This window comes from the organism of the source record quoted next, unplaced genomic scaffold, assembly GCF_019419815.1.
Source record: "Pyrus x bretschneideri cultivar Hongxiangsu unplaced genomic scaffold, Pyrus_bretschneideri_v1 Contig1, whole genome shotgun sequence".
In the NCBI taxonomy this organism is placed as follows: domain Eukaryota; kingdom Viridiplantae; phylum Streptophyta; class Magnoliopsida; order Rosales; family Rosaceae; genus Pyrus; species Pyrus x bretschneideri.
Window position 1 is genome coordinate 4,537,057 of NW_025999390.1, and position 20,728 is coordinate 4,557,784.

The 20,728-nt window shown below is 39.2% G+C and overlaps 4 protein-coding genes across 6 annotated transcripts; all 4 read left to right on the forward strand.

Annotated features, from left to right (window-relative positions):
* The first annotated feature begins 270 nt into the window (after window positions 1–270).
* On the forward strand, window positions 271–5,195 carry LOC103950366 (probable E3 ubiquitin-protein ligase RHG1A). 2 transcript variants are annotated; one of them, XM_048580712.1, is made up of 6 exons: window positions 271–526; window positions 1,763–3,583; window positions 3,999–4,049; window positions 4,318–4,416; window positions 4,530–4,667; window positions 4,748–5,195. In XM_048580712.1, the coding sequence occupies exons 2-6, from the start codon at window positions 1,853–1,855 to the stop codon at window positions 4,877–4,879; spliced, it is 2,151 nt and encodes a 716-aa protein (XP_048436669.1). In that variant the 5' UTR covers window positions 271–526; window positions 1,763–1,852; the 3' UTR covers window positions 4,880–5,195. The 2 variants fall into 2 exon arrangements, with proteins under 2 accessions (XP_048436669.1, XP_048436664.1); XM_048580707.1 differs by having other exon boundaries at window positions 272–526; window positions 3,996–4,049.
* A 2,012-nt stretch (window positions 5,196–7,207) lies between these two features.
* LOC103950349 (transcription factor SPATULA) lies at window positions 7,208–10,147 on the forward strand. Of its 2 annotated transcripts, none has more exons than XM_048580742.1 (6): window positions 7,208–7,840; window positions 8,031–8,129; window positions 8,233–8,298; window positions 8,451–8,516; window positions 9,440–9,754; window positions 9,832–10,147. In XM_048580742.1, the coding sequence occupies exons 1-6, from the start codon at window positions 7,421–7,423 to the stop codon at window positions 9,913–9,915; spliced, it is 1,050 nt and encodes a 349-aa protein (XP_048436699.1). In that variant the 5' UTR covers window positions 7,208–7,420; the 3' UTR covers window positions 9,916–10,147. The 2 variants fall into 2 exon arrangements, with proteins under 2 accessions (XP_048436699.1, XP_009359822.2); XM_009361547.3 differs by having other exon boundaries at window positions 7,211–7,840; window positions 8,028–8,129.
* Window positions 10,148–11,861: 1,714 nt separating this feature from the next.
* Window positions 11,862–13,765, forward strand: LOC103955115 (transcription factor bHLH95). The gene is made up of 3 exons (XM_009366994.3): window positions 11,862–12,278; window positions 12,678–13,100; window positions 13,223–13,765. The coding sequence occupies exons 1-3, from the start codon at window positions 12,099–12,101 to the stop codon at window positions 13,319–13,321; spliced, it is 702 nt and encodes a 233-aa protein (XP_009365269.3). The 5' UTR covers window positions 11,862–12,098; the 3' UTR covers window positions 13,322–13,765.
* A 2,561-nt stretch (window positions 13,766–16,326) lies between these two features.
* Window positions 16,327–19,673, forward strand: LOC125475681 (probable serine/threonine-protein kinase At1g01540). Its single transcript, XM_048580723.1, has 7 exons — window positions 16,327–17,219; window positions 17,479–17,583; window positions 17,767–17,889; window positions 17,968–18,138; window positions 18,247–18,376; window positions 18,457–18,666; window positions 19,244–19,673. Exons 1-7 carry the CDS (start codon window positions 16,534–16,536, stop codon window positions 19,397–19,399), a joined length of 1,581 nt encoding a protein of 526 aa, XP_048436680.1. The 5' UTR covers window positions 16,327–16,533; the 3' UTR covers window positions 19,400–19,673.
* The last annotated feature ends 1,055 nt before the right edge of the window (window positions 19,674–20,728 follow it).

Here is a 20,728-nt window from a genome sequence, read left to right on the forward strand (position 1 = left end):
AACGTGTTATAATAAAACTTCAACCCACGTTTTAGGTTTTTCAACCCAAAAAAAAATGCAAAATGAGGACAACCTTGGTGAGCCATTTGAATCCTCCTCCCCACAACACCTAGTAGGTGGTGCTGTTAATTAGATTTTAATTTAATTTAATTATATTTCTATAATATTCAATTTATTTCAATTTCTCTGTCAGGAAACTGCCCTCTATGACCATTACTCTCTCTCTCTCTCTCTTTGGGTTATTTCGTAAATTAAAGATGACTGTCCTCTTTAATCTCTAGTTCTTTCTCTCCTTTTTCTCCCTTCACATTTCATTCCATCCACCCAAAGGGCCAAAGCCTCTCCCTTTCCTCTCAACCCCCATTGCTCTCAGTGGGTTTTGTTTTCCGTTTTTCTCACCTATTTATTTTCTTCTCCAGAAAAATAAAGAAAAGAAGGTTCTTTTCATCACCAACCCGGATTATCCGGGCCAGTTCTTTCGATTTTCTGCTCCGGATTGTTTTCATAGATCGGTTTTTTCATCTGGGTATGTTTTGTTTTTTGATTTTGTTCGTTTACTTTTCTGGGTTTTCAATCGATCGGTTGCTGGTAAGATTTGATTTGAAAAGACTCGGCTTTTGGATTCTGGGTTCGATTTTTGTTTTTGTTCTTGTTGCGCTTGTTGTGTTTTATCTCTGCAGCTGGAAATATAAAAGGTTGTACCTTTTCCGAACAAACCCAAGATTCTTACCTTGTAATTGGGTTTCTGTTCGTCTGTGTTGTTAACATTTGATGTCTGTTTGTTCTAGTTTGTTGTCTGTTGTTTGATTATGTGAATCACTTTTGATATCAGCTGCTTTAGGAATTAGGAATGAGATTTTGGCTTTTGAGGTTTTCGGCCATCCATATTTGACCTTGTCAGTGGGTGAACCGATCTCGAAATTTTACCAGTAAATGAGTTTGATAAGTCATTCTCAGATTATACCGATGATAATTCATTATGTGCTCTGTGTGTGGTCAGTTGCGTGTTCGAAAGGTTGCACCTTTCGATTGTATGACGTTGTTGTGGTCAAAAGTTTCATTTTTTCAGCTGGTGGGTGCCTAAATTTATGTGAGTTCCATTGCCTCAGAAGTATTTCAGGAGCGGGTTTAGTTTTTCGATCATTCTTTGCTTTAGTGGTGGGATTAGGTTTGGCCAGGGTTTTTATATGTGGGAATGCTTGTGATTGAATTTAAGGATGCTTGTTTTACCTGATATAGCTGCACTTTCAGTCATTCACTCCTTTACCGCTGCAACATGATAATGAGCGTTTTATCTTGGTGTTCAGGCCAGGATAGCACGGGTGATTTGCCATTACCTCATCACTAGTCGAAACTTAGCGTGTGTCTTCCCATTTGGTCAAGTAGGTGTAGTAGTGCCATTGAAAATGCGGATTCTAGTCTTCAATTCAACTATCACCCACTTTACTCCCGCACCTACGCAGGAGCTTATAGTTAAAAATTAAGTGAGAGGTTAAAAAAAGTAACATGAAAAAAGGCATTGCCAGCAGGCGACGCAACTCACACTCTAGCATCTTCCTTCAGTTAGGCATTCAAGTTTTTCACGCATGGAACACATACATTTCCGAGAACTCTTCGACCGGTGTAGAAGATTTGTGCTTCTCTTACCTATAAAAGAGAAGAAGAAAAAATTATTGCTCTTTACTGTTATAGCAATTTTGTACCTATTACTTACTTTAAAGGTCTTCAAACTTATAACCTTTCTTCTACTTTGTTATGTCAGGTCTGCCAAAGTACAAATAACGATTTATTTATACTGAAGATTTCTTCAAGTTCTTTAATTTCTTATACAAGGAGATTCATATTAGCCCTAATGCAAGGGCAGAGGGGCACTATCGGTTCCTTGCCTGAAATGCTAGATTTTGACCATGGAAGTGCATCAAACGATGCTGCTCTAGATCAGCAAATTTGCTGGAATAGCACACGGAATCCTGCCGAAAGGATTCCAGACTATGTACAATCACCTGGTGATATGAATGTTGTGAATTCTATGGGACAGGAGCGACAACACTTGAGTAGATGGTGCCTGGGTGAACCTAGTTCTAGCAACTCACAGAGTGAGGTTAGTCGTGATGAGCGGAAACCAGAACTTGGATGGTCTTCTTCAGTGGATCCTTGTGTAGAAGCTGCTTCAAGGTTAGAGGAGCGACGCTATGAACCAACTAATAACCTTTCACTGGGCAACAATGTGAATACTATTTTTACACAAAGTTCAAGTTCTGATGCAATTCCACAGAATCTGAACTTGAATGCAGCTTTTGTGGGTCATGGTGGTGATAATAGTCAAGTAATGGAATGTCCTAACACTTTCAAGTATAATGTTTCTGAAAATGAGCAAATTCGACCTCCTAGTGGTTCTAATCCCTTTATACTACCTTCTGGAACTGCTGGATTTTTAATGGGAGAGAATGATGGCAGATCGGGCAGTTCATTGGAGGGTCGTCGTGTATCGTGTAAAAGAAAGGCTATGGAGGGAAATATAGGACAGTCTTCTCTAAGTGGAAGTTGCAGTTACTTTCAGCATACAGACAGTGGTGGAAGGACTTCTGTTCCCGCTCACTATAATGCAGGTGGCAGCCTAAGCATATCTACCCCATCAGAACAGGGGAATTCAAGACTTGGAGTAGTTGGGAGAGCACTTGCTTCTGACAGCCTTCCTGATTCAAATGCTGGAAGAAGCTCAGAAGGCACTCATAGGAACTTCCGTGTGAGAATAAATCCTTCAAATCAGCAAAATTCTATACCCTCTAATAGGTTTCCAACGGGGAGGGCTGCTAGGCATTCTAGTATTTCCTCTTCGCATCATTCACCAAGTCTTCTTCCAGTTGATCATAATATGGACTTGAGACCAGCACCAGCGCTAGATAATACGAGTTCACAGAACCCACCAGTTGTCATCCATGTTCCTGCTTTGCCGCAAAATGTGCAATCATTGAGATGGAGTGGAGGGTCTAGCTCAAGAACTGGCAGCTTATCAAATTCTGTGGTTTTTGGAGACAGAGATGCTCCACAGCCTCCACCACTTGAGGAAGGGAGCTCAAGAAGCATGGCGAGACACATTTTGGATCATCCTATTTTTGTACCAGCAACTGAATTGAGAAATTCGGCTCGGCATCCTGCAGGTGGATCTAGTAGAAATTTAGCCGGTGGAAATGCAAGTATTCCTGGAAATGTTGCTTCAGCATCCCGGACGGGCACAAGTTCAGGTGTTAATCCAGCAGCTGCACCTACGTGGGTTCCTCCTCACAATTCTCATCCCCAATTTCCTAGAAGATTATCTGAATATGTTCGTCGATCATTATTTTCTGCTTCTGGTAGTGAGCCTGGGAGCCATGGCACTAATTATTTGCCCATGCGTTCGGGTCCTGCATCATCACCAGAGGTTGGGAGTTCATCTGGTACAGGTAACCAGGGTCATCATCAGTCTCACCCAAGGTCAGCATCTTGGATGGAGAGACATGGTGATGGTGCACTTGGGCTTCCGTATTCATTACGGACTTTGGCTGCTGCAGGTGGTGAAGGAAGTAGCAGGCTCGTATCTGAGGTGTGTTGTAGAACTCTCTTTCTCTGGCTGTGGGGTTTTTCTTTCAGAATATTTTTGTTATCCCATTATTTAAAGCATTCTGATGAATATTAGGAGAACCCAGAACCCACATTTGTGCTTAATCACCTATTTATGTGATACCATGAGGTGTCTGATATAATTATGAGCACGATGCTACGGGATATGCACTCACCTTTTCCTTTTAGTCAACCATGAAGATAATTTTTTCAGTTCTTTTGATCATTATGTTTCTATTTGTTTTTGTGTTTTTGTCATCTCCAACTATTAACATCATAATTTGTGTTATTGAAGTTTTCTGTTGCTCTAATACTTCTAAGTTTATATTATTTTGCTAGTTATGGGAAAAAAGATATTCATCTAAACTTTATGAAGTTTTCTTCTCTCTTTTTAGCAGATTTGCAATGTACTGGGTCTCATGCGTAGGGGCGAGAGCTTGCGATTCGAGGTTAGAAATTTATTTGCTTATATTGAAGCACGGCAGTGTAATCACAGTTTTGAAAAAGAATCTGTCTTGATGAAGCACAAATGCCTTACTCTCTACACAGGATTCTGGTTTTGGAAGTTTAAGCCATATATTTCTTTTACTTGTATATTTGGGGACTCAATGTTTCTGTTTTCATGTACAAGAATATCATAACAAAAGGCTGTTAAGAGATGTGAGAATTTTCTTTTTGAATTGTGGTCTGACATTTGGTTGTACTTCTTTGTGTCAGGATGTTATGATTCTTGATCAGTCGGTCCTTTTTGGGGTGGCTGATATTCACGACCGACATAGAGACATGCGACTTGATGTTGATAACATGTCTTATGAGGTAATTGATCTGCCCTGCCCAACCCTCCCGCTTGCCCAGAAGATACATAACAGTGTGCTCCCTTATTGGTATAACTGAGATTACTGAGACATAAAACTCTCTGATTAATTCAGGAATTATTGGCTCTGGAAGAGCGTATTGGAAACGTGAACACTGGATTAAGTGAAGAAACCATTTCAAAGCGCTTGAAACATAAGAAGTATGTTGCAGTAGGATCTCCGGCAGATACAGAGCCATGCTGCGTGTGCCAGGTATTGACTGCATAATGCTCAATCTGTGTTACAGTTTCATGTTTTTGCGTTGCGTGATTTATTTATACCATTATATGCAGGAGGAATACAATGGTGGAGAAGATCTTGGAACGCTCGGATGCGGACATGATTTCCACAGCGAGTGCATAAAACAATGGCTGATGCACAAGAATTTGTGCCCCATCTGTAAAACTACAGCCTTGGCAGCATGAGGTCGACGACGTCAAATGTTTTTGCAGGCTAGCTTTTCTTCAAATCAGGTAAAGAGGGTTGCTTATGGACTCAGTCTGCCTACATATGGGCTCACTGAATCCCAATGCCTCAAATCCTTCACCTTTCCGTGGCAGTCGAGTTGAAGTTGGTCGAAAGCACTACTTCAAGCGCCGAGCGGCAAATTACATAATTATTTTTCATTTTATTTAAAACCAGGCCTCTTATTGGAGGCACCACATTTCGAAGTTGGAAAAGCACAACTGGTACTGACTTTTCACTTTATCAATGAATGATTAGGCTTTTATGTTTTTGTTATGGTTTGATTCCTTTTTTAGCTGCAGATTTTTCGTTATACCTAGAGATTTCGTGATCTCGAATTCCTTTTCTGAGGGCTTGATAGAAAACTGAACCAGTACTAGGATTTTGTTTCTGTTTTGGTTTTCTTTGCAATTCCATGGTGCTGCAGCATAGGATTGTTCAAAGGTTTCTTTGTTCAAACTATGCCAATGCAGACATGTCTTAGATCTTAGCCTTTATTTAATGGCCTCCCATTTTGATATTTTTGCGTAAAAAGTTAGTTAGGCTCATCTTTCGGTCATACGTGCAAATAATCATGGGCTTGTTTGAGACTATTTGTAGGAACCACTTCTGCTCGTACGTGCCTTTGCTATAAAGTGTTTTTAGTAGCAATCCAAGTGTGTTTCATTTGAGACTATTTTAAAACTCTTTGGTAGAAATCACTTATCCTCATTAGTGCTTTTGCTAGAACTGCTTTCAGTGTAAACAAGTCCAATTTTATAAGAAAACCAAGTGCTTCTTGACAAAGTACTTGGAAGTGACATTACTAGATGCTTCAGGAAGTTCTTTTACGACTAAGAAGTGATTCAAAGGTTTTTTTGCCATTTAGAAGCGCTTTTAGTTGTGAGAAAACACTTTTAAGCCTACTAGAATTCTAGAATCAATTTCAAACTTGCCCTAATGCGTTCAAAGTGTAATGGAAGTTTAGCGGTGAGCTAGTTGTCGGTTCCCGCCCAACCGTGTTGGCTTTGCCGGTCCCCTTGCAACGATCAGCAGGTCTATAATTAGATTGACACCTGTTTGGATCAACGTATCATTCTCATCGTAGGAACTTCACATCAATCAAGCAAGATCTCGAAAAAGCGGAGCTGTAATCGAGTTCATGAATCAAGATGTTGAAATCATTCACAACTCCACAGGTTAATATAATCATTTTGATGTTTGATCGTGGTTGGGAACCTTTGGATCCGATTAAATTGCAGAACAAGAAACGTGGGATGCGCCCTAGAATTTTCATCCTTCCTCTTTCCTTGTGAGTTTCTCTTAGGTCACTTTTTAGGGCGTGTTGGGCAAACCCTAGGTAGCACCAGAACACGCCACTGAAAAGGGTGGGAACCTCGGGAATTGCACCTTTTGGTGTCCCCTTATTAAATTCTAGTTGCAGGCAAAGGTGACGTTTTTGGTTGGATTAGATGGTGGAGGAGTTTGGAGTGCATGATGTGTTTGACTTTAACCTATTCAGACGTTGAACAATGCACATTTACTCTTTTGTACAATCTCTAGGGTTTAATTGCAAACTTGGCCCCTGAGTTTTTAGGGTCTTTTCACTTTGGTCTTTCAAATATTTTGCATCCCAAGATAGCGGCTTCAATTATTGAGGTAGTCACGTTTAAATATGACCGATCAGGTTTAGTCCTACTTGCTTCATACTTGAAACAACATCGACTTGGAAAGAGTTGAAGAGTTATTCATAGTGCCAATAACAATTCTCTAGTTTGATTACATATTTGAAAAACTAATTAGCAGCTTAAAAGAAAATCGATCCATTTAGGACTCTTTATACCTCTTCTTTGCAACTATGCTTTTCTCGTGGTTTAAGGCAAATGACACAGTCATCAAAGGTTGTCAGTATTGAAAATTGCAGAAACTTATAAGTTTGTGTGGCATTGGCCGACATACAAGTCAATTCACACCTAACACTAGACTAGACATGAATCATCTATGTCATCTTATGTTAATTTTTGTGATTAGGCCTCACTTTCATCCTCTTAAATTGGGATTTTAAATTTTGAAAACTAGAGTGAAACAACCCAACAAATTTGAGCTTATGACCCGATGTGGTAAATAACAGAAAACTAGGGGCGGGGGTCTGCAATATGCATAAAACAATGGGAAGGTCTACAAATTTATAAAATAAGTGGAAATTTCTGCGAATGATGACGTAAACATCTAACGGAGCACTTGACAATTAGCGCGGGAGAGTAATCAAATTGCAAGCTTTACGGCTTTAAACCTTCTTTTAAAAGAGTTTTATGGAAAATGCCAATGACAGAATCACAGCACAGAACAAGAAGAGAGAGAAACAAAGAGGAGAGAGAGAGGCAGAGCAGCGACGGAGAATTGGGAACGATGCTAACAACGAACTAGAGAGTTCACCGTCTCCGGCTGAGCAGCGACGGCTCTGACGGCTGTAAAACTGTTTCAATTGTTTCTCGTCCTCTGAAGTTTTCATATTTTTAATTATGGCGGATCTGTACGGAACAGCGCCGGACTCGGAAGAAATCTCGAACATTCTAAGCCAGCTCATCCACGGCCATGGCTCCTCCGCTTCCTCCGCCTCTTCTTGCATGCCCTTTAAACCCACTTACATGCATTCGTCAGTGCCGCCACCAATCCAGGCGGCGACGCCGTCCGAGGTCTTGATTCCGGAGGCCAGGCATGAGGATCATCGTCGGTTTGCTCAATTGGTGAACCGTTCTGGCACGGACCAGCGAGTAGCGGGGGGGAATTCGAACTCTGCTGGTGTGTTGGATTCGTCGACCGCTTTCGATTTCTACGATTCCGGTGGCTACTTCACGAAGGAGGTGAAAGAAGGTATGGAGTCTGACGGGAGGAGGATTTCGTCTGAGAATGATCTCGGCGGTTATAGCTGTGACAGTGAGGTACTTCCCATTTTTCACTTTTTGAATTCTGTTTGGTTGCTGAGAAAATTAGGTGGAAAATTTGAATAAATCTGCTTAAAAAAACGAAAAGTATAGAATTTTTGTTGTGTTAATTCTGTTTGTATCAGTTTGTTCAACAATAATTGCGTGGAAATTTGAAATCTTTGGGGGGTTTTGGTGGAATTAGAAGGATCTCGAGGAGGCGGCGGATGGGCAACTGAACTCAGCGCCGCCGCGGAGTTCATCGAAGAGGAGCAGAGCTGCTGAGGTCCATAATATGTCGGAAAAGGTTCGATCTTTTTTCCTTGTGCGTAAAGGTTTTCGATTCGAGTATGTGACAAATGTGAATTTGATTTGTGGGTTGTAATTTTGAATTTTTGATTGGTGGACAGAGAAGGAGGAGTAGGATTAATGAAAAGATGAAAGCTTTGCAGAACCTGATTCCGAATTCTAACAAGGTACTCTTTATCCAAAAATTTCTGCAGCCTTTTTGTGCTTTCTTTTTCAAGTAATTTTATTAGTCTTTGTTTTTTTGGTTAACAAATAGAAGAGGATTAGGCGAGATTTGCTACATAGTAACAGTCGATATTTGATCTTGTGCTTTTTTTAGACGGATAAGGCGTCAATGCTGGATGAAGTGATTGAATATTTGAAGCAGCTCCAGCTTCAAGTACAGGTGAGATGGTTTTCACTGTTTTCGGAATATAATCCTGATAAAAGCATTTGCTTTTGTAATCCTTTCGAAGATCACTAGATCAGTCGTCTTGACTTGGATCGATCGTTAGCTATGCACTTGATATTCTGTTGTCCAAGTTCAATGTGGATTCTATTGACTGCTAGCCTTGCTGCTTGAAGCGGCAACTAGATGCGAATCTGATTCTCGCCATGCTTAACAAGCCTGACAAAACTCAAGGACAAATTATAGAAATGTTGCTACACATGTTGGGATTATCGAAAATTTTCATACAAAATTTTGAGAGTAGTAGATAGGGAGCCCATATCACATGCCATGTGGTATGCATTGTTATAATAGCATTGTTCTGGCTTCATTGTTTGACACCAAAAAGTGTTGCTTTAATTAATTGAAGAACCTATTAAACACATACCAGTTTGCCAGCCTCTTGAAAGCTGTAGTGACTTGGTTGTCTTTCATCCGTGATCTGATGTCATATGAAACATGATGTTTTTCCATGGCCTAGACCAGCTTTTCTCTTACGGTCTTACTATGTGCTTTATGAAGTAGCGTTATATTTTGTTCTTTGTCTCTGGGCATTTATTGAAGGTGAATTAACAGTCTGATATTATGTATTGCTCTTGTCATGAGCCAAACTTAGTGAGATCTACGTCCTCTGATGCACAATTTTGGTTTCTAGACAAATCATCAAATTGCAAAGGAGGGCAAAGTTTGTTAATTGACATCTAACTGAAATTGGGTTTTCATGGAAAGATTTCGGGTGTACTGCATATTCATTTTTTGGGGGGGACATTATATGACTCACAACTAAATAGGTTGTGTCTTTTGTACGAAGCCACTACCTGAAGTAACCTTGTTTTTCATTTTGAAGCTGACATACATTTTGTTTCTGGTTATATTTTCAGATGTTAACAATGAGGAATGGATTGAGTTTGCATCCGATGTGTTTACCAGGAGTCATGCAGCCTATGCAGTTGCCTCATATATTTGAAGAAGGAAGTAATAAATTTCCAAAATCTGGCAAAGGAATAAGCCCTTTTTACGGGACTCATGAGAACTCGGTGCTGTCTGCTTTTAATTTATCCGCTGGATGCATGATATCAAATCCGCCAATGGTTTTACCCTCGGTTGCAAATGTAGCAACTTCAGAAGCCACATTTGGTTTTGAACCATCGATTCAAGCTCACTACAGACCCTTCAGTGTCCCCTCCTCCTCTAAGGTAACTCTAGCATGAATTATGGAAGTAACTTAAAAATTTTCGAGAACTAATGCGGATCGTTTTCTTGCTCCGTGAAGGAACTCTTTAGCGACGGTGAACCACAATCAAAATTACACACCATTCGGACAGGGAAAAGCACTTCGTCGGACGTTGATGTATGAGATTGCAGCCTGCTTTCATACCGTTCTTTTTCTTCAACCAACCAAGAGACTATCATCGTCTTCGAAACTGCTGACTTCTTCACATACCTTGATTAATATTTTGCTAAGTGTAACAGGTTGACGCGATTGTCGGATTTCTACTGTTGATGCTTCATAGCTTGTAGTTATATAAAAATACTTGTACCAGTCTTGGTATTCTCGATTTATAAAGCCATGGTTTTTTCGAGCTTTAGATTAATGTCTCAATTGCTGTCCTTCATGATAAGAAACAAACATTTTCTAGCATGCACAGACATGGCCCCTCTCAATTTTTTTGGTTGGAAATGATTTGACAAAATTACCCAATGTAGATGTTCTTCAATTTTTTTACAAGACATTTGAGTTCAACAAAAGCTAAACATCGACATCTCTTCAATGTAATTGTCACTCAATTCTTGTCCATGACCACCAAGAGGCAGATATCAGAGTTGGTTATGACACCTTCCTCCCAATTGTACGTCTTACATAGAGAGCTCCCGACCCTATGATACATGATTTAACTCTTTGTTTTACTGACTATAGCAATATTGACATAAAATACAATTAAAAGGCACTAAAAGACGGGGATGTGCGCTAAGCATACGATAGAGGGTTCGGCCAAGTGCTCAACAAAATGCTTAATCAAAAAACCTAAAGATTTTTTTTTGGCAATGCACTCATTATTGTTGAGATGCAACGAGGATTAAGTTTCACATCCTCTACTACTTAGTTGTATTTTCGATAAACTAACTTACTAGTTTCGCCACTAATATAAAGTATGTAATGAGATTTTTGTCTTGCACATTTAGCACTCCACTTATTTTGCGTATACTCTATACCGGAGTATAGTAAAATTGTCGTGTCAAAAGTAAATCTCATTTATGCACAGTGGCTTTTAAGTAATAGCAGGAATGCCTTTGAAATGAGGACAAGAGAGATGAGCAGGCGATAGCGTTACAGGGAAGAAGAAACGTTTCCTTTTGACTCATTCTGGGCAACGAGACAACGTAATATTGTATGGAAAGCATGGGATGCTATGGCCGCCGTTTCGGTGTCAGAAGTTTCTTTTCTTTTGATAAACATCATAACGGCCGTTAAATGCATTTCGCAATCAATTCGTCCTCCAACTTCACTTCAATTTACCAACATGCCATGAATCCACGATACATTTCTTGGTTGTTTTGGGGCCAAACAGAAGTGACCGTAGTATGACAAACACAAATTTAGAAGGTAGCTTACTTGATCATTGTTTCTCTTATTATGCTTAGTCTAATGATATATTTCTTTTAATGTTTAAAGAGGTTATAAGTTCGAATCGTTACTTGAAAAGAAAAACTAAAATTTAGAATTTGAGCTTTTTAGTTATGGAGCAAGTATTTGTTGCCAGTACGTTATAAATAATATATTGATATCATTGTCTTAGACAAATCATACATACATATTATCAATACCCTTTCGATAATAACAACGAACTGCATTAATGTTTTGAAGATCAATTTTGCTTTAAATCAGTATTTTCTATGAGAAAGATTTAATCTTGAGTGCATAAGAGAGAACACATCAACTCTAATTAATGTAGCTACGTACGCCCATTAACATTAAGAGTCTCGTTTTCTTGGTCAGCTAGTGACCAAATATTTACGTACTACTAGTTGCGTTAAATCAAATATTCTAAGAGGGATGGTGTGATTCGGTAATAAAAATGGGCGAAGGAGGGTGAAAGAGTAAAGGTCCGGAGAAGTCGTTTTCGAAGGATGGAAAACGCGCCTTAATCTGCCTTGCGTTATTTTGTTTGGACTCCAAATAACAGCATTCGTCTCATGATTGTATTTTGTTGTCTATTCAAAAGCCCGCCACCTTTCGTCGCCTTCCTCATCTTTCTGAAAACGTCCCACTGAAGCTCTTAACCAAATCCCTCTCTCTCTCTCTCTCTCTCTCTCCCCCCCCCCCTATATGCTATATAATCCCTATATAAAAAATATATTTTATTCATACAAAATTACCCATGTCCTGCTTCGAAAAAACCTATCTGGGCTTTTGCCAATTCAAACTCAAATTCCAATTCAAGAACTTGCAGTGGTGGTGGTGGTGGTAGCGGTAGCGGTAGCGGTGAGTTGTTAAAGCTGGAAAAGGTGAGCTCCAGTTGCCACACACCTACAAATACAATGGAGCAGAAAGAGGTAGTGATAAAAGAAAGCAATGGCAAGGTTGGTGGCCGTGATTGTGATGGCGGGGGCGATGAATCGGATCATGGGGTACACACTTGGACTGAGAGGGGGAGACGGAAGAAGATGAGGAGTATGTTCTCCAACCTTCATGCTTTGCTTCCTCAGCTTCCTGCAAAGGTATAAATTAATTAAACTACAATTTCAATATGTTTCACGAAGATTAAGCGTCTAAGGAAAATCCTCATGGACTTAATTGTTATTGTACCCGACTGTTATTACACTTTTGGTGTTTTTTTGAGTGTTTATCGCTGACATTATCACTTGTATTTGTGCACATACTGTATATTTTGATCTGTGCCTAAAGAGAGTAACCTAAAACAACCATATATACAATAACAAAGCTTTATCTCATTAAGTGAGGTCGAATGTATAAATCATATAACGTCATTACGCTCGGTTAAACATTTTATCAAAACTTCGATAATCATTTGGGTTGTAAATCCCGATGGATTACAATATTAAGAACAACAAGAAGTTAAAAGATAATACATGCTGTTATTTTCCAATGATGTGCAGGCAGATAAGTCCACCATTGTTGATGAGGCAATAAGATACATCAAATCCCTTGAGCACACTCTCCAAACAACACAAACACAAGGGCTTGACAAATTTTCTGCATTGACAGTATCAAACACAGAGTTAACTTGTGATACAAGGGAAGCATTTTTGGCTGATCATTTTCATCAGGGTCCACCAACATCAAACAACTTGGCATTGCCGGCTTCTCTTTTTCCGCCTCCCGCTTCCTTCCAGACGTGGTTTTCCCCAAACTTTGTCATGAACATGAGCGGCAACGATGCTCAGATCAGCGTTTGCTCACCACCAAAGCCAGGGCTCTTGACAACTATGTTTTACATACTAGAGAAGCATAAGCTGGATGTAGTATCTGCTCACGTATCCTCGGATCGATGTCATTGCATGTACATGATCCATGCTCATGTAAGTAGACTAAGAATCCATATGATCACTTAGCATTCATTAGCAGGCCAAATTATCATTAGTTAATCTGCTGTCTAATTATGCTTTTTGTTTTAACTTGTTTTTCGTTATGTGCCGGTCAGGCGGGTGGAGCTTGCGATAATTTTCCAGAGGCATTATCAGTGGAGTACATATTCAAACTAGCAGCAGGTGAAATGAACTTGTGGCTCTTGTCATGTTGATTAAATGTACTTGATAGCGTGATTACCACCTTGCTAGAAGTAGAACTAGAAGAAGCTAGGAAAATTGAGCTTTTAGTAGAAGTGCTTTTAGGAAGGTGTTGTGGAGTGGATACTATATGTGCCTACTGGTGGCCTGTAAAATTGAGCTTTTCCTTTGAACTTTGCTTGCAACTTCTTCAGTTCTCCTTGAGTTAGCTCAGTAATTCTGGATGAATCTTGCTGGTGTTTCTACTTTCTAGGCCAGTAAGCCCAATGGGCTATACTAAAAGCTAATTGAATTGGGTTGGGCTGAAATTTCCGCTTATTTTTTAACCGTTACAATTACAACTATTTTTGGAGCATTAGTTTAGGAGTGTTTTGTACACTGAAACATTTATGTTCATAAGCACTTTATTAGAAACACAATATAAATTTTACTAAACTTTCAAATGTTTCCTTAAATCTCAACAAACATTTCACCAAAAATTTCAGTGCTTTTAAACCCATAAGCACGTGTACTTATCTTGTCAGAACATATAAAAACATTTAGTGATTTGAAAGTGCTTTTAACTCTTCTGCGAGTTGATTAAGTTTGGATATTATAATGAAGCCAATATTTACTAGATCTAACATTTGTGTTGTGTTTTCTATGTTTTTGTCTTTTTCATGTCATACCCGATTATTTACCATTCTAAAACTAATACTAGACATGTTTCATGCCTTGAGGCAATGAGGACATTGAGGAGATGATATGCCCCATTCACATGGCTAGTACACTGTCGAGTCACATTATCATGTCTGCTTTTCTTTGATTTTACTCTTTTGTTTTATGGGTTTGTTCATAAAAAGGTGACCCAAAAAAAGTGTGTTTCTTATTTTCGTCCAAACCTAAATTTGATGTCCAAATGGAGCATGTAAAATATTAGCAAATGTTAACAGTGATCTCGGAGTACGACATAAAACCACCCTTTGTGCAAACGCTTTGATTGTGACTCGATTTAAACAGCATGCTTTTAATCGTAGATGCATGTTAAGCCAATTGATTAGGAACTTGTGTAAGTCTCTTTGCATCCAAATTAAATTTTCTTCTAATAAATAAAGTAGGTCAAAATATATTGTTATGTAAAAGAGAACATGCAAATAATTCACTTTAAGCCTATATATCTAACATCTCTCCGTACCAAATTATCTTTGAAATATGCCGCGTGAGTACACTAATAAGTTTTTTGACGAATTAAAACAGCTAGTGATCATATTGATGCACACAAGCAAACATTGAGAACGACAATGATTGATTTAAAACTTGAGAAACATAATTGATGAAGGGTAGTCCTGTCCACACACTCATTTTTACTTTTCACACACTCTTTTTAGTTCATAACCGTCGAATTAAATAAATTGAAGAAGATCAATGACACAAAAATTAACAAACGTGTATGAGGATAAAAATGAGTTTACGAACAATACTATCTTTCATGAATATTCCAAAAAGGTCACGTGATAAAAATCGTAATAGTCAAATTTGGTGTGAAAATGAGAGCTTCTATTAGTTTTGCTAGCAAACGGCCTCGCTGGTTTTGAAGTCCACCTACACAAGTGTCCAGTTCTTTGTGGGCCCAATGAAAGCGGCCCATTTGATGTTAACCCTCTTAATAATCCCCTTCCCAAAATTCTAATCAATCTCAACCCTAATCCTAATCTATCCTAATCACAATTATAATCTATCTGAGGATCAATTAAAATATCATTCCACAACATCGGAATAAAATAATAAAAAAACAATTAAAAGATTTAATAATAAAGAATCCAATTCTGACTGTCGCACTTAAACATAACCGGAATCTTTGAAATTTGAATAGCGAGCATTATATTCTATGAAGAAATAAAGTCAATAGCCCTCAACTAAAGTAATCATATCTTAATTGAATTAATTTGTAGTAATTAATGACAAAGTTAAGAGAGTGTGTGTATCTAAGTGTAGCACTATGACCAAAAATGAAATAAAATAGATATGAATAGTCTTTTAAACTCTTATACTAAGAGAACACTACCAGTGAAATCAGCAACTGACACTTATACTGAAAGATCAAAGTTAGAGGAGCAAATGAGATTAGATGCATCAATAGCCCTAGCCGTAAATAATGCAAACGGTAGTGGCTTCAACATATTGTTTTTTATCTTGTGCAGACTCCTTGTTAATCTTAACCGTTGTTTTTACTTTAATAGTTAATTTAACACCAACAAAACTAAAGGAGTGTGTATAAGATAAAAAGAGGTGTGTGAAAAGTATTACCTTCATGCAAATTAACGTTGTATGTATCAATTGTGCAATGACATAGCTAATATGTTAAGTATCTCATACGAATAGTCCACTAGTAGGAATGAAATTCAACGAAATTAACAAGCCTAACACAAGTGACGTATCATGTGATTTAACTCGAGAGAAGTGAATCCTGCACACCTTTCTTCTTCTTTGATCAATTTTTTTTTTTGATAACATTTAGACTAAATAATAAAAGAATATTAAGTGGACAACAATAATTCTGAGTGCACAAATAGGCAAGAAGAGTGTAATGCACGGGATCACGTGCACAACAATTAAGTGTCGAAAAACGATTGATTCTAGCATTTTTCTCATAATTAAGCAAAGTTAATGTGTAAATCTACATTTATTACCATATTTTTGCTATGGTAGGAACAAAGTATCTATAGTCAAATTAAAAAAAAAAACTAATGAAAATGATTTGAAAACTTTGAGTTTTAACGATAAAGATAAAATAAAGAGTAAAGTGAATAGTATCAAAATTGACTTTTTAATGTAAAAATATAATTTTTCGTTAAAATAAATAGTACAGAAGTTTTTCGTTGAAGTTTCCAAAATTAAATGCGTGTGCATTTAGACATTACATATTCTGGACGAAATAAAAATAGGATAAAAATATAACATTTTACACTTGTAAATGCATAAATAAAGGCATACAGTAGAAGCAGCAGCAGCAGCAGCAGCTTGTGGAGCATTTTCATCATCTGGTTCATGCGTCTCTCTCCGCACTTTCTCTCTCCGCACTTTCTCTCTCATCCCCCACTCGCACTGAGCTGAGCTCACCACCCGAGCTTCTCAATTTCCCCATTTGTAGAGTCCCCACAGTCTCTCTGTCTCCTCTCCTTCTTTCTCTGCTTTCTTCTTCTTCTTCTTCTGTGAGGAAGGAGGAGGAGTGGAATTAGAGTCTACAATGTCGGGCTACTCGTTTCTGAACGACCAGCTCTCGAAGAGGACCTCCATTTTCGGTTTGCATTTGTGGGTAGTTTTGGGAATTTGCGTCGGAGCCGCCATTGTTCTCGTCCTCTTCCTCATCTCTCTCTGGTTCACTTCCCGCCGCAACAGCGCCTCCTCAAAAGCCAAGACCTTTACCCACCACTCCTCCACTATCCCAAACGTCTCCAAAGAGATCCAAGAAATCAGAATTGACCACGCCCGGAACCACCCATCGCAACCCGACCCGAAACCCACCAACCACCAGAGTCACCCCGACCCGGTTGCCGACTCTGACTCCTCCGGGGCCAGACCACAACCCCTGCTTCTTCAGCAGGACGATCACCACGAAAGCCCGGCTGGGAGCGCCGGCCGGCAGAGAATTCACATTGAGATTGGGAAGGACCACCGGATTTCGTACCCGGAGAAGGGCGGCGGGTCGTCTCATGGCAGCGGCGAGGTTCGGTCTGGGGACCAGGGGATGATCGCCGCGCCGGAGGTTTCACATTTGGGGTGGGGCCATTGGTACACTCTCAGAGAGCTTGAGGATTCCACTAATGGGTTTGCCGACGAGAATGTGATTGGTGAAGGCGGCTATGGAATTGTTTACCGCGGTGTTTTGGAGGATAATACGATTGTTGCTGTAAAAAATCTGCTTAATAACAAGTATGTAGTTACGGTTTTGTAAATTTAATTTTTGATATGTGCTTAATGTCATACTAATTATGGTCAGTTTGAGATTATAATCATGTTGAAAGTGAACTAAGTTGGGAAATCTGAGAGCTTTATCTTGTCGAGTTAGTTAAATCTGTTAGATTTTCATGGATTTTGGGAAAATATATATTTTTGTTCCAACTGCTGCATGAACTTTGTATTGGGGAATTCGGCGTGAGGAAGCTTGATGATTTTACTTTTCTTGGTTCAGGGGACAAGCCGAGAAGGAGTTTAAGGTCGAAGTTGAAGCGATTGGCCGTGTTCGCCATAAGAATTTAGTGAGGTTGCTTGGTTATTGTGCTGAAGGAGCTCATAGGTAATTTATCTTCATTTGTTATATCGTGTATCCTTTTGCGTTTTGATCTTTGGTTTAATGCATGACCTTCTCTTGAATCCTTGATGGCTAATTCGTTAAGAATCTTTGTGATTATTTCTTCTTTTTGGATTAACTATAATATCCTTTCCTTATGATTGCGCTAATGCAGTAGGGTTTTTGTAGAATGCTTGTATATGAGTATGTTGACAATGGAAATTTGGAACAATGGCTTCATGGTGATGTTGGGCCTACAAGTCCTCTTGTGTGGGAGAGTCGTATGAATATAATACTCGGGACAGCAAAAGGGTATTCCTTGTATTAAATGACCGTAGTTATTTCAATTCTCCGTGGTTTACCATAACATAAACTCTGCCAACATTATAGGTTGACTTACTTGCATGAGGGGCTTGAGCCAAAGGTCGTTCACCGTGATATTAAGTCTAGCAACATCTTACTTGATAAGCAGTGGAATTCAAAAGTATCCGACTTTGGCTTAGCAAAGCTCCTTGGCTCAGAAAGGAGTTACGTGACAACTCGAGTGATGGGAACATTCGGGTGAGTTTAACCTCTCTACGTAACTGTTATTTGCTTCCTAGCTAGAGAGTGGAGAGTTATGATCTTGTTCTTGCACACTTGAATCACACATTCGGTTTTGCTTTGTAGATATGTAGCTCCAGAATATGCCAGTACTGGTATGTTGAATGAAAGAAGTGATGTGTATAGTTTTGGAATTCTCATAATGGAGATAATTTCTGGGAGAAACCCAGTGGACTACAGCCGCGCTCCAGGAGAGGTTTGTTTTCATGATCTTCACTTGATAATACATTGTCTTCCAACCAGAATAACTGTTACTGCTTGGTGATCAAACTTCAGGTGAATCTAGTTGAGTGGCTTAAAGCAATGGTTACAAATCGGAATGCTGAGGGAGTTTTGGATCCTAGGTTACCAGAGAAGCCTTCTTCCAGAGCACTGAAGCGTGCTCTTTTGGTTGCATTGCGTTGTGTGGACCCAAATGCTCAGAAGAGGCCTAAAATGGGGCATGTGGTACATATGCTTGAGGCCGATGAGTTCCCTTTCCGAGATGTAAGTTGCATTCATTTCTTCCCCTCATAAATCTTTCCAGCTGGATGTCTGTTTCCTAGCTGGTTTACAATGCTACACCTTGTTTGAAACTGCTTTCTACGTGTTTCCTTATTTGTCTTCATAGACTTGCATTCTACATCATGAAGGATTGGCGTGATATTTAGATTTCACATTATTTGCTAACACTTGATGCATGTCTTTTACCTTGATCTGGTGTTGCAATACATTGTCAATTTGGTCTAATGTGCAAATCTTTGAGATAAATAATTGGAGTTCCCTAAAACTAGTGTATTTCATGAACTTCTCAGTCACTTATTGCACCGTGCATGTAAGCAACTTATGTTACACTAGATTACTACGAACTAATAAGTGTAGGTTTCACATTAACTTTTTGTCTGCAAATTGGTGCAATTTCTACGTAAAAGTTTTCTTATGGCAAATGAGGTTTCTATCCCTGTTCTTTTTTTTTTTTTTTTTTTTTTTTTTTTAACATGAAAGCACGTAAAACAAAGTTCTACATCTACCTGCATGGATTTGAGTTTCTCATCTAGGATTATTTTTGGGCAAATAATTTCAGGAGCGCAGGGCTGGAAGAGAACATGGACGCTCACCGCTTGATGCTGGAAGGATGGACAAGCGTGTGATTGAATCAGGTGATAGTAGCGGGTATGAGAGTAGTGCCCAAACTAACATGTCGTTATGGAGAAAGCAAGAAGTTGAAGAAGAGCATTAGCCCCTCACCAGCCACCAGTTTCATGTGTGAGGTGAATTGACGCACCTCGTTTTGGCCCTATGCCTCTGTCTAGGTGATATGTTAAATTATCTGTTATTTATTTCCCTGTATAGCCCCATTCACGTCAATACGAGCTTGCACTTCGGTGGATTCTCTAGCATTTTGTTGCCTCCTCTCAATGTAAGTTGAATAACCAGAACACTGTTTTTCATTCCACCGTCTTTGTTATGGTAATTCAGTTTTCGGAAATAGTAAATCTCTCGTCTTTATTAAAGTCTCATTGTATAAAGTTTGTCCCTTGACTGTCTTTCCGCTCTGTTAGGTAAGTTGTAAGTGTTGAAGTTAAGAACTCAGAGAGGAAAGTTTAGTAAAGAGAGAGAAAGAGAATTGTAGAGAGAGAGTAAAAAATATATCAATGATTCTCATTTATTCAACAAACCAGTACAATGGTATTTATACATAAATATCCTATCCCAACCTATGTGCCAGCTCAGCATAATATATCTAACTAATCACAGACATTCCAAGCTTAACAGAACCAAGGAAATGAAACTAATCTGGTGATGGTTGTGATGTACAGCTATTACTCTTAACACACCCCCTCAAGCTGATGGAAGGAGAGCGAACGGAGAGCTTGTAAGTAAGAGCAGCAAATCGATCAACAGCTAAAGGCTTGGTAAAAATGTCTGCAATTTGGAGAAGAGAAGCAACATGTTGAACACCAATATGACCAAGTAAAACCTTCTCTCGAATATAGTGATAGTCAATTTCAACATGCTTAGTGCGAGCATGAAAAACGGGATTGAAAGCAAGAGCAATGGCACTGTTGTTATCACAGTAGATGACTGGTTTTTGTAACAGAGGGAAGGATATGTCGTGCAGAATCTTGCACACCCATGTAAGCTCAGCAGCAGTATGAGCAAGAGACCTGTACTCAGCCTCGGTGGAAGACCGAGCCACTGTGGCTTGTTTCTTAGCACTCCAGGAGATGAGATTAGAGCCTAAGAACACACAATACCCACTAGTGGACCTTCTATCCACAGGGCAACCTGCCCAATCTGCATCAGACCAAGCAGTGAGAAACTGAGGACCTTTAGTAAACCAAAGACCTGAATCCACAGTGCCCTTGAGGTATCGCAGTATGCGTTTGACTGCTTGCAAGTGAATAGTTCGTGGAGAGTGCATATATTGACAAACCTGATTAACAGCAAAGGCTAAATCAGGCCGGGTCCAAGTAAGATATTGTAAGGCACCAACTGTGGACCTATAAGAGGTGGGATCAGAGAGAAGAGTGCCAGAATGGTCGAGCTTGGCAGTAGACACGGGTGT